Below are 18,035 nucleotides of genomic sequence, written 5' to 3'. Positions count from 1 at the left end.
AGAAATATATGCAACTAGTAACTCTGCCATTATATTTCAGCCCAGGGAGCTTACTTTTCATAAAGCTTTTACATAATTGTAGTATCAGAGAGACCATGATTATAATTGTTGAGATATGGCATGGCTCATAATTTTGTTGACTAGAGTAAGATGACATTGAACAGAAATACTCAAAGCCATCTTCATTTCCTAGTCAATGTATGTTTCTTTTGTTTAGTTCTCCCTGTAATTACAGTCAGGTTCCCAAAGACTTAATATTCTGTCTTACTTTCTAAGTGATTAAAGGCACAATTAGCTGTCGGCCATCTACACTGTGAGGTGGAGAGAACCTTAAGTTACTGAAACTTTTAAGAGATCAAAGGAGGTTTTCACACAAGCACATACAGTGAGGGAGGGCCTAGAATCCTGTAGTCATTTCACTGGAAGGAAGGAAAGGACAGCTACAGTCAAATCCATGCTTTCTTTCTTTTATATATACATACATATATATATACTTTAAGTCCTGGGATACATGTGCGGGATGTGCAGGTTTTTTACACAGGTATATACGTGCCATGATGGTTTGCTGCACCCATCAACCCGTCATCTACATTAGGTATTTCTGCTAATGCTATCCATCACCTACCTCCCCACCCCCCAACACGCCCCGATGTGAAATGTTCCCCTCCCTGTGCTCATATGTTCTCATTGTTCCACTCCCACTTATGAGTGAGAACATGTGGTATTTGGTTTTCTGTTCCTGTGTTAGTTTGCTGAGAGTTATGGTTTCCAGCTTCATCCATGTCCCTGCAAAGGACATGAACTCATCCTTTTTTATGGCTGCATAGTATTCCATGGTGTATATGTGCCACATTTAAAAGCTCATCATCACTGGTCATTAGAGAAATGCAAATCAAAACCACAATGAGATACCATCTCATGCCACTTAGAATGGCTATCATTAAAAACTCAGGAAACAACAGATCCTGGAGAGGATGTTGAGAAATAGGAATGCTTTTACACTGCTGGTGAGAGTGTAAATTAGTTCAACCACTGTGAAAGACAGTGTGGCAATTCCTCAAGGATCTAGAACCAGAAATACCATTTTACCCAGCAATCCCATTATTGGGTATATACCCAAAGGATTATAAGTCATTCTACTATAGAGACACATGCACACGTATGTTTATTGCAGCACTATTCGTAATAGCAAAGACTTAGAACCAACCCAAATGCCCACCAATGATAGACTGGATAAAAAAAAAATCCATGATTTCTAACAGCAAGCAAGATCCTGCCAGTCTTAAGACCTCATCTCCAAGCACTGCAGCTTTGCTATGTAACACCACTGTAATGAAGTCTATAATGACCCCAAACAAGTTTGAGGTTACTTTAATGTTCCAAAAATCAAAAATAATGCCCCGCATTCTCCCCAAATCAAAAGAGGTGATGATCCAGTCATCCTGAAATAAGACTGCTGTAAAAATCAGACCTCAGAGCAAGTTGCTCTTTCTAAGACTCATGAAAGCAAGCAAAGATTTACACTCCCTTCATTCTTTTTCCCCTTCAGCCCTCCACGGTCCTTACACTCTGTCAAAATCACCAAGTTCCTGGCTGCTGTTGAAATGAACAGTAATGATGACCTCTAACAGAAATCAGTTCCTTCTCCCAGCACTCGAGCAGACAATAATTTATACACAGACCCTGCCCTGCACTTCTTGCTCGTACATAGGGTACCCTGTGAAAGAAAGAACCTCAACACATTTTTCCCAGATTCTCATCTTTTATAAGTCTGTTAGAAAAGAAGGAGAGATTTGCTTGAGTTTTACAGCTTAGCTGGGAACTTGGAAATGGTTCCCTTTTTCATCTCCTTCAAAGTGGCAGAAACATGATTGCTAGACTTAAGGAAAAAAATCTATTTACTGTCCTTTGCCTGAAAAAATATTATACACACACACACACACACACACACATGAATGTCATGAGCTGCTTCTTAAATAAAAGACTGAAATCGGGATAATAAATGATGAAGGTGAAATGGCTTTCTAAAATAACTTCTTATCACTGCTATCCCACCCACCACCACCAGAGAAAAATTCTAATTACCTTGAAACTCAACATGGGAAAATGTCCATCAAGAGATAATAGCAACTCCCAGAATTTCAGTGGGGCTTAAATATTTTCCATTTAGAAACCATAAGAGCGAGGAGAATATACATTGGATGCAATGAAGGAAATATCCTTTCCTCTCCTTCAGGTCTCTTAAGGACTCAAAATATGGACATAAAAGTTGCAATGAGTTCAAAATCACTAACAACATTTTTCTGTTTCTACACAGGCAAATTACAAAGATGGGAATCCTTTTAAAGAGAAAGTTCATGTTTTCACTGACTCATCCCACATGCACACACACACACACACACACACACACACAGACACACATAAAATGGTCAGTGGAGCTTTGTAGAACGAGTGCGGTTTGATACTGTTGGAGGATTAATGCTTGCGTTTCCTTAAATGTCAAAAAGCCTTTCAGGGATTTCTGACCAGACAGATTCCAGCTGCCCAAGTCACCTTTTATAAAATCAGATGAGCTGAAACTTCAAAACTCTAAGCACAGTAAATATAAAAGGAGATTAACATGGCATTTAATTTGCATGAGAAGCAAGTAGTGGAGGGAAGTGAGAAATGTAGGGCCTTTTTTCCTGAAAGTAAGACCAATAAAATAATTACATGGAAAACCCTATAATCATGGGGGCCCTTTATAGTCTGTTGCTGTTTTTTAAACACAGAAAGAGAAGCAAATAAATTAAGATTATTCTAGACTCAAGTAGCACATACTAAGGGACATTATTGTATGCACCTTCCTTTCTACAATACAATTTTACACATTCAAGGAACATGTAATAAAGTTAATAGTAAAGGACAAGTCAATATTGTCAAATCTACTTAAGAGTATTATTACTAAGTATACTTAAAAAGGGGGACATTTTATCTATTTAATCATCCTTTAAAACTGCAATGTGCCCTTAAATCCAGGCTTAAAGTCAAATAAAAATGATAATTTATCATTAATTGTAAAAGACTAATGAAATCTATAGATGTTTCCAGTTTAATACTATAAAAGAATTAAAAATTTTCCAAAAATCCCTGATTTAAAGCCACTTTGTGATTCAGTTTTATTTTAATGTCCAGACTGACTACATTCTGGAAAAGCAACTAGTAGCTCTGGGCCCCTTGTAACATCTTACCTTGGCAATGGCATAGATACGCGTGCTGCTTGGTTCAGACAACTCTTTCCTAAGATCTAAATTAGATGGCCATTCTTTGTTCATTGGGAGACGGGGAGTGAAACCTTCTATAGATGGGTGGCACATCCGTAAAGCTTTCTGGAAACTCTCCTCAAAGGTACGACCAATAGCCATGACCTGTAATACATGTTTAAGATCTCATATTGAAAGAAAGAGCTTATGTATCTTTAATTTGTAACTGAACTTTATATATTTATTTATATATAATATATATTTGTATAACTATTTTGGGTATATTTATATAAATATATAAACTTTGTATATTTATTTATATATAAATATATAAACTTTATATATTTATTTATATATAAATATATAAACTTTATATATTTATTTATATACAAATATATATATTTATATATATTTACCAAAAAATATATCATAAAGCCCCTCAAATTAAAAAAAAGGTGTTCCTTTTTTTCTTCCTCTCTCACTTTCTCCATGGTTTTTGTATAATGCATCTTCATTAGGTCAGTCTTTTACCACTCAGGGAGTTCAGCTGTATTTGCTGAGATTGTTGAGGAAATCACTGGTACCTGCTCTGGACCATAGTATTAAAATAAGAAATTTAAGGTTGAAGCATAGAGACCTTTTCTTAGTAAGATCTTGCTTTATGCACATGTTCTTTAGAATGGAAGGCAAATAAAGAGAAACCGGAAATATATTAACACAAAAATAGAACTATTCGTAAATGAGTATCAGTCAGTATTCAAGAAAGGTTGGCTTTCCTTATAGCTAAGCATTAATATTAATAGAACCTTGAGAGTCATAACAAATACTGATGATTATGATTTTGAACGTAGGAGGAGACTAAACTTTCTATGATAAATTCAATGTGTCTTTCCACAATCTTTACAGCTCATTATACAATAATCAATTAGAAAAATTATGTGGTGATTTAGCTTGGACAAGTTGCATGTCAGAACTAAACTTAAATTGATCTTGCAACCTACCCAGTTATTTTCACTGGATAAACATTGTGTTTGAATCTTTTCATAGAATAATAGATTGCTATGCATTTTTGGTTTCCAATTTAAAATAATAGCAGTCATAATGCTATCTTCAGTAAACTTTTGTGATTCCTCAAATAGACTCAAATTACCACTAATGTCAGTTTAGGAAATCTTCATGTCAATTATGTGACAAGATACATATTCAATGATCACTAAAGCCAAACAGATAACCTTTTCACACTGTTCCAAATTTAATTAGAAATAAGGGAAAATTCACAAGAGCAGGAATAAACAACCTGTTAATGCAATTCAGATATGCAATTTGCAAGTCATAGTGGTATCTTGAAGAGTTAGACAATATGTTTATAGATTGTCTAGACTGGGCATGGAAAATACTGCCAGAAATCAGACATTTTATGGTTCTGTAAAATTAAGGAAATATTTTGGGTGTATTTAAGAAAATTTGAGGTATTACATATTTAAAATTTGTCTGAAATTAGTTCTATAAGTAACTCTCCATATATTTTTATTATTCTTAAGCACAATCTATATAATGGTACATGGGATCCATTCAATTGAAGAAACCCATATAACAAAGGAATATATTAACTATAAATGTTTGCTCAAAAATTGTGCTTTTCAACACTCTCTCTATATATTTTTGCTTTTTGAAGCAGATTCTCACGCTGTTACCCAGGCTGGAGTGTAGTGGCACTATAGGGCTCACTACAGCCTGGACCCCCTGGGCTCAAGTCGTCTTCCCACCACATTTGCCCTATTCTATTAAAATGCAACTTCCTTGAGTGACTATTTCACATTTTCCAGTGGAATGACTATAATGGGCTTCCTCAACCCTATTCTACTATATTTTCATAGCACCTATATATAAGTACTATCTTTTAATATTTACCAGAGATTAATAATTCATTGTATATTTGGGTCAGTTTAGGTATTCTGAATTTACCAACTGCAGACAATGTATCTCAATTATCTATAATCTATTCCTTTTTTTAATCCTCTCAGTGTCTTGCATGTAGTAAGAACTCAGGAACTGTTTGCTCACTTTTTGAACTAAATGTAAGGTGTTCAACAACAAAACTCCCCCCTACCTTTTATTTTTTGTTTGACGACAAAATCCCCCAGATAAGAAGCCCCAAATGAAAATATTACATAATTTTCTCAAGTTCCTTGAACTACCAATTTTATGGTGAACATTATTTAAAAAGGACGCTTCCCGTGAAATGTAAACTAAATAACAGTTGTTTATTTGGTACAAACACTAGCAACATAGATTTTCATGGCATTTGCGTTCTATGTCTTTTGTACACTAAAAAATATGATTTAAAAAATAAGATTTAAAACAACCATAATGGCGAAAAAACGAATATTTGGTGTTTTACAACTAGTAAGACATTTTAATTTAAAAGATCAATTTGTTCCTTTGTTATTACTTTAAAATCTTTCATTAGTATCTTACAAATTAAGGAAGCCAAAATAGTAATAATTCTGCCTTTCATGTGTGACTATGATAGACCAGTAAAGCATTTCTTTTTCTTTTTCCCTGTATTGGTGACAGATTTAATCTATATTTTCTGTGATTAGTGACATGCGTTTCTGAAATGGCTGACCTGGGTTTAGGCTATAATCTGTGTTATGGGACAAATAAAGAACAATATGGAACAATATGTCATAAACAGCCTTTTGCTCTGTACTCTAATCAGCTTAGATACATAGACTAAAAGCTCCCACACTGGCCACAACAGAAATAGAGATGAGATACAGATAAACTAAGATAAATGGTAGATAGACAAATGATAGAGAAAGACTGAGATTTGTTCATACTTCAGCACTCAAAACCTCTACCCCATGCAACACTTATGAATACTAATTTAATAATAACAATAATGATGGATTACATTTATTAAGAGGGAGTATTATAAGAATCCTGCAAGGTAGGTATTATTATTTCTATTTTACAGGTGCAGATCCTGAAACTCAGTCTTGCCTGAGAGTCTGTAGCTAATAAGTGGCAATGCCAAGAGTAATATCCAAGTCCAGCTGGTTCCAAGTTTCATGTTTTCTCCACGATCCCAAAGCTTCTGGATGCAGAAAATGATTAGGACTTGGTGGGAGGAGGCAAGGGAGTGAATCTCAGCAGAGATATGAATTCCTTTCTTTCCTCCCACACAGAAGAACACTGCGTCTTTGAAGATGCAATAATCAAAGGCTAACTTTAATTTCAAATAGAGTATAACACAGCACATTCTAAAAAATCTTCTAAAGATGTTAAAAGCTTAGAAATTTTTAGTATAATTAAAGGGGGTTTAATAATCCACTATGCTCATATCAGTTTAGAATTTTAGAGCTGGAAGGATCCTGAGAGATGAACTAGTCCAGCCTCTTCTTCCATAGATGTGGGGAATGAGGTCTCAGGAAGTTAAAGCCACAATTTGCATGAATGGACTAAAGTTGAATTCTTAAGCTTAGTTTGGTGGTCTTTTTGATATATTATATTCTATATTACTTTCTTGATTTGGTTATAAAATATATTACAACTCAGTTATATGTATATGAATGTGTTTTCATATGTGTGTCTATACTATATACCCAGATATATGGCCTCACCTTTTGAATAGGAAGACCTTCAAATCCAGCAAAATGGCCATGTAACATATGTAATATGTTAACAGTCAAATAGAGACTGTTAGCATATTAGTATGCTAATATCCAGGCAACTTTAACACTGTCAATTACACCTTTAACACTGTCCATGTGTTGACAGTATCCAGGCAACTTTAACACTGTCAGTGGTGTCACAAATTTGACAAAATAACTGAGGACAAGAAGAAAAGAGTAATAAACCAAGGACTCACCTCTCCTACACTTTTCATAGAGCTACCAATTCGGCTAGATGTTCCATGAAAACGGTCAAGATCCCAGCGGGGAATCTTGGTGACCATGTAATCCAGGCTAGGTTCAAAACAGGCTGATGTCTTCCCGGATACAACATTCTTAATTTCTGGAAGTGGGATTCCTAGGGCAATCTTTGCAGCAATGAATGCCAATGGGTAGCTATAAAAAGAAGACAAATTTATTTTTTTTTCTTTGAGCAATTATTGAAAACAGACCAAAACATAAATTGGTCTTTCTTAAAATTTCTGGTATTATTCTACTTCAGGGTATAAGACACTTGATTCTCTGTTCTGCATCAATATTTAGTAGCCACTTGCAGAATAATAGGAGTCATGATACAAAGTATAGAGGCACAAGTCACAGGAGAATTTACTCTCTATGCACTACATGCATTGCTACAACTCTCAACCTTCACCTCTTCAACCCAAAATCAATAGATTTGTTGATAAATAAAGTTTAACCTCCATTTGTATTTAACCTCCACTAAGATGAGAATCTGCAAAATATTTTTTGAGAAAATATATACACATCTGCACCTAAGAATACAGTGGAGTTAGCTAGTACAAGAGAGTACATAATGGTCAGAAAATGTAGGCATTTCAAGTTTGGGTCCTTGCTCTGTCTCCAAATTATCTTTAAACTTTGGGCTCCTTACAAAACTAACACTTTGAGAACTTGACTATCTTCATCCAGAATGTCAGTTTGGGTTATTCTGTTTGAGAAAATAATTCATACAACTATAGAATTAAAAATGAGTTCTTTAGTACAACTTCCATCTAACAAATGAGGAAACTGATAAAGACAATGAGTGACATGCTCAAAATCACACGGTCAATAGAAGAACCAAGTGAGAATGCAGAATTGTGACTCCTGTACAGGGCAACATGCCTTTCGCCACTCCATGCAGTGCTGTGGAACTACATAAAAAAATCTAAAGAAGTAAATATTGTGTTCATTTAAATGCCATAATTTAAGTGTAAGGTGCTAAATATATTATTAGAAACCAAAGGTTTTGATTAACTTTCCCTCCAATCACGCCTGCTAGTGGCTGTTATATAGACAGCAGATTTATTTGTTTGGTTGTAACAGTTACTTGTGAAAAAATTCCGCACTGTTCAGTCTTGTGGAGTTTTGATAAAATAAAAGTAATGTGTATTGCATGCTTGAGTCAAGTGAGCTATATTTTCTGTCAACTATTTGCTATAGGGCTATACACCTGAAGAAAACAGTTGAAGACTAAAATTAAGGATTAATCTGCACTTTTAACAACATCTGCTAAGTGCAATTAGGAAGCAGATTTTTCACAGCCTGCTTTAGCCACCTAGATTTTGATTCGTTTATGATTAGCCAGCAAACAAAGCGAGCTAGCAATATAATTTACCTCAATCTGGCAACAAGCTCATTAATAATCATGTCCTCAGGGTGCTATAAATGATTTGGAGCTAACATACACAAAAGGGGAACATAGTTTGTAAATGCAGCACGGTCTTCCACTATCTGTCAATTTTTCATTTCTATCTGCAAAGAATCTGCAAACCCATGGTCAATTATTCTAGTCTTACCCAGTGGCTTTTGAGGCCAGAGCAGAGCTTCGGGACAGTCTGGCATTCACTTCAATGATGCAGTATTCCATTGAGGTAGGATGAAGGGCAAACTGAATGTTGCATTCACCCACAATGCCCAAGTGGCGAACAACATTGATTGAAGTACGTCTCAACATCTGAAACTCGGCATTGGAGAGTGTCTGGGCAGGAGCCACAACAACGGAGTCACCTATATATCCAAGAAGCACTCATTACTTGGTGGCATATTGAAATAACCAACTTCAGCGACTTAACCATCTACTTGCATGATGCAAGACATAGAACAGTCTGAGGGTTTGTTGGGATATATATGTGATATCAGGTATTCCCCCAATTCCTGTTTTGCCCATATTACTCTGATACAGTACTTTTAGAAACCTCTCTAACCTTTCCCAAGTTCATCTATCTAGTAAGTAGCTATCAAGGCTTCGATCATCTACTTACTAGATTGACTTTAACTTCCCTGCTCTTCATCTCAAATTATTTCTCAAGTTCTTCCTTTCATTGAATATTATCACTTAGACTGGCTCATCAGCTGGCTTTCTGTATCTCGTCCCTTTCCATCTTCACTTCTCTCATCATAGCCCCTTATATCTGCAATCTTAGTCTTCATCCTTTCTGCCTTCAAACACGCTCAGATCTTCACTGCCTCCAGAAGTCTTCTCCCAACATTGCCAGACAACCATACAAAGCTTCTCTCTCATTCTTTGCATGAATGAGCTTCTTGAAAGTTTGCCAATTCTGCTTACCACTCGATACCATGTAATTCCTTTTAATAGAGCTCACAGAACTGACTTTGCAATGAAATTGTTCTCTTGGACATCCAAAAGAGCCAAATTAAATAATCGGTCTTGGTCTTGCATAGCATTTGATACTGCCAAAAACAAAGCTCTTTTATAAAATAGTTCTTGCATTGGCTTAGTTGGTAGAGTACTACCCTTATTTTCCTCTTAACTCTTTATTCTCCCCTTCTATCTTCAACAGTAATACTTCCTCTTTCCCCTGCCCCATAAATCTAAATGTTTCCCAGAGTTCAAAGTTCAACCATATTCTCTCCTCTTTCTATACCTGTGCCCTTGAATACTTTGTCTATGCCTATGACTTCAATTTTCCCTTTTATGCCAACAGTTTCCAGTGTCTTTGTATCAACTTCTTTATTTCTATTTTATTTCTTAAATTCCATCTCCACATTCTCAACTCCCTTTTTTGACAGCTCTGCTCACACCTCAAATTTAGCATTTTTAAATCCTAAGTTATCATCTTTGCCCTCTTATCTAACTAGTGTACTTTCCTGAAAAACTTATTTCTATTATTGTGCCTATTCTCTCATTTACTGGGTGATTACCATCTCAGTCTGCTTTAAACCGTCTCAACCTCCCTTCTTATTTCTCAACACCAAGTTTTATGGATCTTATTTCTACCATATTGCTTACCTTTGCTCTTCCTCAATTAACTCAGTATAATATCTGCCTTACTTCACAGGGTTTGTGTGAAGATCAAATTGAATGTGAGAATATTTTCAATACTGTAAAATACTATACTTGTGCAAAATGTTATCACTAGTCTGTCAACTAGAAATAGTAATTTAAAGGCAACAACTTTATAAAGACTGCCGTGGCCATCAAAGACATGAACTGAAAGCATTACTATAGTTCTTGAAGATACTTTGCCTACCTGTGTGAACACCCATGGCGTCAACATTTTCCATGTTACAGACAGTGACACAATTGTCATCAGCATCTCGAACCACTTCATATTCTATTTCTTTCCAACCTGTCACTGACTTCTCCACCAGAATTTGGTTGGTCATAGCAAAGGCCTAGAAATTGGTGACAAAAGATATCAAAGAGTAAGAAAAAGCACTGGCTTCAACAAGGATATTTGGCAAAACACCCTGGCATAAATCCTGGTCAGCACTGAACTCTCAAACCCCGTCTCCATTTTCCCCTGCACAGAAGGCACAATGTGTCAGAAAATCAGTGAGGTACTAGGAATAGCATCCTGCAGTGAATATGCTTGATTTACATTATTGAGGCTTGCCATTCAAAGTGCTGATATGACATTAAATCAAACTAATTTAGGAAAAAGAGAAAATAATTGAGCAATCAGGCAGAGGGAAATGAAATTATTTCAGCAGCTAGGCTTCTGTGAAACCAGAAAATGTGATAAGTGTGAATAAATATGGAAAAATAAGTCTAAAGACTCTGGCTCTCTCTAAAATAGCTGAGGGTGCTTTGTACAGTGACACACACAATAAAAGTTAGTTGATGTTGATGAGGAGGAGAAAGGAGATGATGATGGTTGTAAACAGTTAGCCAAGATGGCATATAAAACTTGAGAATTAGAAGAATCATATGGGACTATTATTATGGTTAATCACTGCCTAAATGCTTAAATACTCTGAGTCATATATCATGTATGCCTGATTAGACAGATATGAATTAGCATAATTATCATTTCATATTTACAGCATACCCACAATGGGTAGAATACTGAACTCAAAATAGGAAAGTGGTAATCTCTGACCTTAGGACATGCAGTGGCTGATAATCCAAGGGAGAAATGTCTCATTGTCTTATAATATATTTGATTTGGATTGGCGGTGAAAGGGAAAGTAGTTTGAATTTTTTCAAATTATTAATAGGCATTAAAATAATAATTTAATGTAAGTTTTTCTGTAATGTGCCTTAATACAATTTTTTTTAACTTCAGTCATCACTACAGGCTCCAGCACGTGCAACTGAAAATGTGACACATTTATCCCCACAGCTGCCCACGATGAGGTTCTCAAAGTGGTTAGAAAATTCAGTAGCCAATGTTAACAATTTAATAATGATTAATTCATCATTCCGGTTGCCTGCTAAAAGAAGAAATCTAGGAAACAAAGGGTATAAATTTGGAAAAGTATTTTGCATTCTAATGAAGTAAAATGGATATTTAAATACAGGGAAAATTTGAAATTATCTTCACCTGTTTCCTCAGCTTGTTTTTATTTTTATTTTTTGAAGTCTTCAATTTTATATAAAAAGTTAACTTAGGGACCTGGATAAGTTAATGCAGCTTTTAATGGTGCTAATTATAACCTTAAGAGAATAAGGGGATTGTTTAGGACATAATGATACGACTAATTATTCTCAAGGGAAGAGCGAAGGTTTTTTTCAACAAGAAAAACCATTTAAAGGACTATTGATTATTTGAGCACAATATAAATAATTGAAAGCTATCTCATTCCAAAATTCTCTTTATTATAAACTTTCTTACATGAAAAGTTCAGTCTTCAGATTGGTTTTTTACAGAGTAAAAAAAATTAATAGAGAATAAGTATGCATCGTCACAATTGGCAGTTATGAAATTGTTAATATTGAAAATATTTGGAGCATCTAACATGCTAGAGGAAATAAACTTTTTATCTTCAAAAACATGTTTTTGCTCTAAATACGTGATTCATATGTCCAGAATGGTAACAAGAAACATTTATGTCAGGTATGTTTCCCTTTTTTGTAATTTTCACAACTTTAGAAAAATGAAACCCAAGTTGTTTATATGTAAGTCTGCCATTGTAGTTATTTCAATATGCTGAATTGTACTTATCTGTTTTCAAAATTCTATGTCAACAATTCAAGGGTCTCATTTCACTTCAGTTCAAAATGTAAGTAAAGATAAAGCAATAAGCTGTCCTTGAGCTATTTCTTAAATAATTCCCAAAATAGCCCTCACAGTAATTCTGTCAAATTCACTTCTATGACTGCCATGTAAGTTACACAGGTTTCTTGGCTGCACATGTAATCATTCTTCAAAGACATTATTGAACTCCTGGTATTTCCAGGCACTGTTCTATTTTGTGGAAATAGAGTATAGACAAAAGTCTCTGCTTTCCTGGAGCATATTTTTTGTGTTAGTCTCTAATTTAGTTTTTGTAGCGTATCTTACTTTTCTCAAGAGTTTTCCTCTAATATGCAAAAAAAGAAGTAGTTCCTAATATGTTAAAGTGATTTTGATAGAAAATAAATTATAAACCCTCAAATCTCTCGTGTTTTATGAGTATATGGCAGTTGGTGGAGTTCAGTCATTTACTGTATTGAGCGGTTTATACCATGTATATTTTAGACACCTTAATTTTGAGTAAAGTCAAACTAATCAATGTGCTATGTTTCACTTTCTGGATGTCATCCATGCCAGCCACATTATTTCAAAAAAATTAAAAATGAGACTTTATGTCCTATTTGTCCTTAACCACTAAAACATATTTTAGCATTTTAAATATTTGGGAGTAGATTTTGAAACAAAGGAAGAAGGAGTTGAATTAAGTTCATCTCCTTGAAGTCAATAGATTGTACTATAAAGGTGGAATTTGAGGTAAAGTGACCACTGGTTTACCTTGAACCATGTGGTTTATCATTGATTGCATCCTGGCATGAAGAGTCGCACTGCATGCTCTCTCAAAAGTGTCATCTTTTGGAAGACGCTTTTGGAGAACATGATCATGATTTAATAAAGAAAATGTAATTTCTCATCTACATAACTTTCTCTAGTTGAAAAGGTCTATCAAGTCAGTTTTTTTGGTTGGTAAGAATATTGTCTACAAAAATACGTACCTTTGTGCTGAGGTCCATCAAAGTCTCTCTGTTGGGACAGAGGCCTGAGCCTAACCCGCCCAGTGCATAGGCGGAACGGATCATCACTGGGTAGCCAATGGTGTCTGCTGCCTTCATCGCATCCTCAATCTGTCAACAAGAACAAGGACTCAACATCTTAAAAGCTGAGCACACTAGCAGAATAGACCACACCAAGAGAGTCTGGAAATCAGGTAAACCAACTTATCTGGGGAGAGTGAATCTGGAAATGTTCTATTATTCCCTCATCTCATTCTGAAAAGCAAGTGTTGTTATTCAAATGTTAAGTAAAATTCTAGAAGGGAGGATATATATATATCTTTTAAGAGATACACTTTTGTGGTAAATTTTATCCTGTCCTATTGAAACAGAACCATGGTCAAAGCAGAAATAATCATCATTCATTTGAGAATGGGAGCCATATTGAATGATTGGATTTTTACGATTTTTACGTGCAGCTTAAAAGTCTCTGTCTTAATGAAACCAGGTTCTCTGCTGCTGAAGCTAGCTTGATGTTACCACAATAAGCCATTAGAAACACTGTATATAAAGAGATTTTTCATTTTCAAGTTCAGTCTGAGAATAGTCCCAGAAGCTTGGAATTCTTTTTTTTAACTTACAGAATACAACATATGGTGGCTATATTTTTCTGTCATGGAATATTATTACACTACCAATGGGAATGTAATTACACCTTTCCCATATGCCTGTTACTTTTCCTGAGGAAGCAAGGACATAATTAAATCTGGCAATGAAAGAACAAATGTATGGCAAGAGCTTCCCAAATTGTGCAGCAGAGTTATCCTGGGATTATTTGATTGACAAGTTTGTAACACAAAAGATACTTGGTAGCATTGTCTTCTGAAACATACATAACCCATTTTTAGTTGTCCCAGCAGTACCTGCTTTATTCCTAAGGGTGTGCCAGTTTCTACCATGGAGAAGTTGGATTTAACACTGCCCCTAGCACCTCCACTTCACCAACTATAAGCCTGAAGTCAAAAATAAAGTCAGGGGCAAAAACAGATATAAAGTGAGTTGATTCTTTTTCCTGATAACTGTTAATAGCTTATTGATAGGCATAAGAGGCAATGGAAATAAATAACAGAAAAGCAAATCTATCTTCCTTAAATATCTAAACTACAGGTTTTCCAGTCATTTTACTGACTGGATCCATTTTATTCTAAAATGTTTATTTTATTTTAAAAAAATTTAAAGCCAATTTCTCATTTGCAGGGCATTCACACATGCAAAATGTGTGATTGATCCCAGAAACAAGGTAAAAATTGCTTTGTTATTGCAAGTTGGTATCGTTTTTAGTTTCGGTTCAGGAGATCTGAGATTCATTGGCACTTCAAGCCTTGATAAACCACTTCATCTCTGGACTTATGTTTCCCTTTTCATAAAGTAAAATGTTAATACCTATCATTTCAGCATTGAGTGCTGTAATGCACAATATTTCTAAACTATTAACACAATTCTAGAAGAAAATGCATGCAAGTATAATAATCTTAACTATTATTATTAGGCATGAAAAATCATTCTCCCTACAACCCAAGACAAATAATGCCCTTGTTTTTCCAAAGCAAAGAATCCTTACCGATTCCACTGCAAAACTTGGAGCAATCTTTTCATTGATCTCATTTAGTTTATCTGAAAACAGCTGCCTGTCTTCCGTTGCCATAATGGACTCAACTGAAGTTCCCAGGACTTTCACACCGTACTCCTTGAGCACACCTCTCTTGAATAGTTCCACTCCTAAAGAAGAACCAAATAGGATTAGTTTTTAAAATCTCGAATTTTGTGCCTTTTTTAATAGACAACTGAATACAACTATTTTTTTTAATCTTAAAATCCAAGAAGTTACCACTGTCTACAATAGAATTGCACTTGAGGAAAAAAATTGACATAAAAATTCTGAAGATAGTCTGACAAAATATGTTACTGATGCTACTTTTACTTATATTACCATCTTCTGAAAATCATTTTTATCCTTATTAATAAAAGTCATAGTATTATACTGAGCCTTAAGATTTCAATATATTCCATTTCCTCCCAAAGTCCATTTCTATAATGAGATTCTATAATTTAAAAAATCTCAAATATCTGAGTACCTACCTGGGCTAAAAATTATCATCAAAATGGTTTGTGTTTCCACTACCTAGCCACCAAATTTTGCCTTAGTCCTTTTTTTTTTTGACATACAAGTTATATCACCAATTGCTTACCCAAACTAGCTAAAGAGGTTCTTATTCATGATCTAGTTCCAAAGATTTGAAGAATTTTAAAGAGAACAAAGCAGTAGACTCAGCAGATGTATGAAGTAATAGTAGAAAGACTGATCTATGCTATCATGAAAATATGTTTGAGAGGCAATTGCCGCAGGGCTGATACCTAAGAGCTCTTAACCAATGTTAATTCTCATTTTTCATTCATAATAGTTCTCAAGACCTCAATAGCAACAGAGAAAAGCAATATCCTGCAATAGAGTAGAGAAATTCAAGAAACCTACTGGCCACTCTGGAGCATTAAAGTGAAAGGTTTCTTTGTCTCTCAGCTATTTTGTGAAATTAACTAGTAATATTCATCATATGACCGTATTAAGTGGCTGTTTGCTAACTGCTTTCTCACACAGTAGAGGAAAAGTTTTATGAACACACAAAGCACAATTGTTAGATGAGCTCAAATAAAATGTATTACACAGCAGTGCATATGTCAAAACTCTGCAATTAAGCTTAAAAGAACTCACCACAGTTCAGAGCTGTCTGGCCACCCATGCCCAGAATTAACCCATCTGGTCGTTCTGCCTTGATGACTTCTGTGACAAACTGAGGGGTGATGGGAAGAAAGTAGACAGTATCAGCTTGCTTTAAGCCCACCTCATTGGTCTGGACTGATGCAATGTTTGGGTTCATCAGAACAGTTTTCACATTTTCTTCCTGAAAGAAACAAAAGAATCCAGTACATGAATATATGGTCTAAAGAAGAGAATGACCACACTTAAATAAAGAGACATGCGGTAACTAAGCTTTTAGGTTATCTGTGGGCTGTAGAGATCCATAATAGGACTAGCGAATGGAAGTTAAAGGAAGACAAGCATTTGGTCAAAGAAATGAGGAAATTCTTGAAAATGAAACTATCCAAAAGAATTGGCTGCCTCATGAAGATTAGTGTGAGGTGATCTTTGCCACTGCTGGCAAAGCTGGAGACCATTCCTATATAATTTGTCTAGAGATCCACAAATATTACTGAACTCTGTAGTTCAATCAACCTTAAAAGAATAACATATTCCAAAAATTTTAAATTAATAAATATAAAATGGAAGTAGAGGCAATATGAAAGCTGCTTACAATTATGTGGTCAATTTTAGAGTATGTGTCATGTGGCAATGAGAAGAATGCATATTCTGTTGTTTTGGGGTGGAGAGTTCTTACAAAGGTCTATCAGATCCATTTGGTCCAATATCAAGTTTAGGTCCTGAATATCTTTGTTAAATTTCTGCCTCAATGATTTGTCTAATACTATCAGTGGAGTGTTGATGTCTCCCACTACTATTGTGTGGGAGTCTAAGTCTGTTTGCAGGTCTCTAAGAACTTGCTTTATGAAACTGGGTGCTCCTGTGTTGGGTGCATATATATTTAGGATAGTTAGATCTTCTTCTTGAATTGAATCCATTACCATTATGTAATGCCCTTCTTTGTCTGTTTTTAAATCTTTGTTCATTTGAAATCTGTTTTTTCTGAAATTAGGATTGTATCCCTTGTGTTTTTTTTTTCTGTTTTCCATTTGCTTGGTAGATTTTCATCTATCCCTTTATTTTGAGCGTATGGGTGTCACTACATGTGAGATGGGTATCTTGAAGACAGCATACCATTGGGTTTTGCTTTTTTATCCAGCTTGCCACTCCATTCCTTTTAAGTGGGGCATTTAGCCTGCTTATATTCAAGGTTAGCATTGATATGTGGATTTAATCCTGCCATTGTGCTATTAGCTGGTTATTATGTTGGTTTGTTTGTGTAGCTGCTTTACAGTGACACTGGTCTGTGTGTCTATGTGCATTTTTGTATTAGCTGGTAGTGGTCTTTCCTTTCTATACTTAGTGTTCCTTTCAAGATATTTTGTAAGGCAAGTCTGGTGGTAATGAATTCCCTCAATATTTGCTTATTCAAAAAGGATCTTATTTCTTCTTCACATGTTAACCCCCAAACCTAAAATAAAAGTTAAAAAAAAAGCTGCTCCCCCTTGTATTTATTTGTCTAAGAACATTGACTGTACATTTAAAATGCAGAATAATGTGCTCTCTTCTTGCTGGAAGCACTGAGAGCCTTCTGCTGGTTTCCATTTATTTTCTAGATTTTCATGCTTGCTATAGTGCTTTAACAAAGAGCATTACACAACTGTTTGTACGTATTTAAAAAACTATATGGTGAAAGAAATAAAACTATGTGCACACATGCGTGTGTGTGTGTGTGTGTGTATATATATATATATGAAGGTATTCATAGCTCTATCTCATTACATCAGGAGAGACCTTCAAAATAATTCTTTATGTAGGCTACTAAGGATAATTGTTTTATAAACCAGGATGAGGGTGACACTTAGCAAAATAATTATTATAAAATACAGCCAGATGGTTCTAATTATTTCATACATTAACATGTCAATTTTAAATTCTCCTAAAAA

The 18,035-nt window shown here is 35.0% G+C and overlaps 1 protein-coding gene across 1 annotated transcript in view; it reads right to left on the bottom strand.

Annotated features, from left to right (window-relative positions):
* CPS1 (carbamoyl-phosphate synthase 1) overlaps positions 1 to 18,035 on the bottom strand; it is a 119,192-nt gene that overhangs the window by 60,211 nt on the left and 40,946 nt on the right. The window contains exons 14-20 of the mRNA XM_002812808.4: positions 16,102 to 16,291; positions 14,953 to 15,110; positions 13,335 to 13,463; positions 10,414 to 10,558; positions 8,719 to 8,929; positions 7,117 to 7,315; positions 3,231 to 3,407 (exon numbers count right to left, since the gene is read on the bottom strand). Coding sequence (XP_002812854.1) covers positions 3,231 to 3,407; positions 7,117 to 7,315; positions 8,719 to 8,929; positions 10,414 to 10,558; positions 13,335 to 13,463; positions 14,953 to 15,110; positions 16,102 to 16,291 — 1,209 coding nt within the window. The remainder of the gene's footprint in view (positions 1 to 3,230; positions 3,408 to 7,116; positions 7,316 to 8,718; positions 8,930 to 10,413; positions 10,559 to 13,334; positions 13,464 to 14,952; positions 15,111 to 16,101; positions 16,292 to 18,035) is intronic.

Source organism: Pongo abelii, chromosome 11 (assembly GCF_028885655.2).
Source record: "Pongo abelii isolate AG06213 chromosome 11, NHGRI_mPonAbe1-v2.0_pri, whole genome shotgun sequence".
Lineage (NCBI taxonomy): Eukaryota > Metazoa > Chordata > Mammalia > Primates > Hominidae > Pongo > Pongo abelii.
The sequence above is the reverse complement of the archived record's forward strand: the minus strand, read 5'-3'. Positions and strand labels throughout refer to the sequence as shown.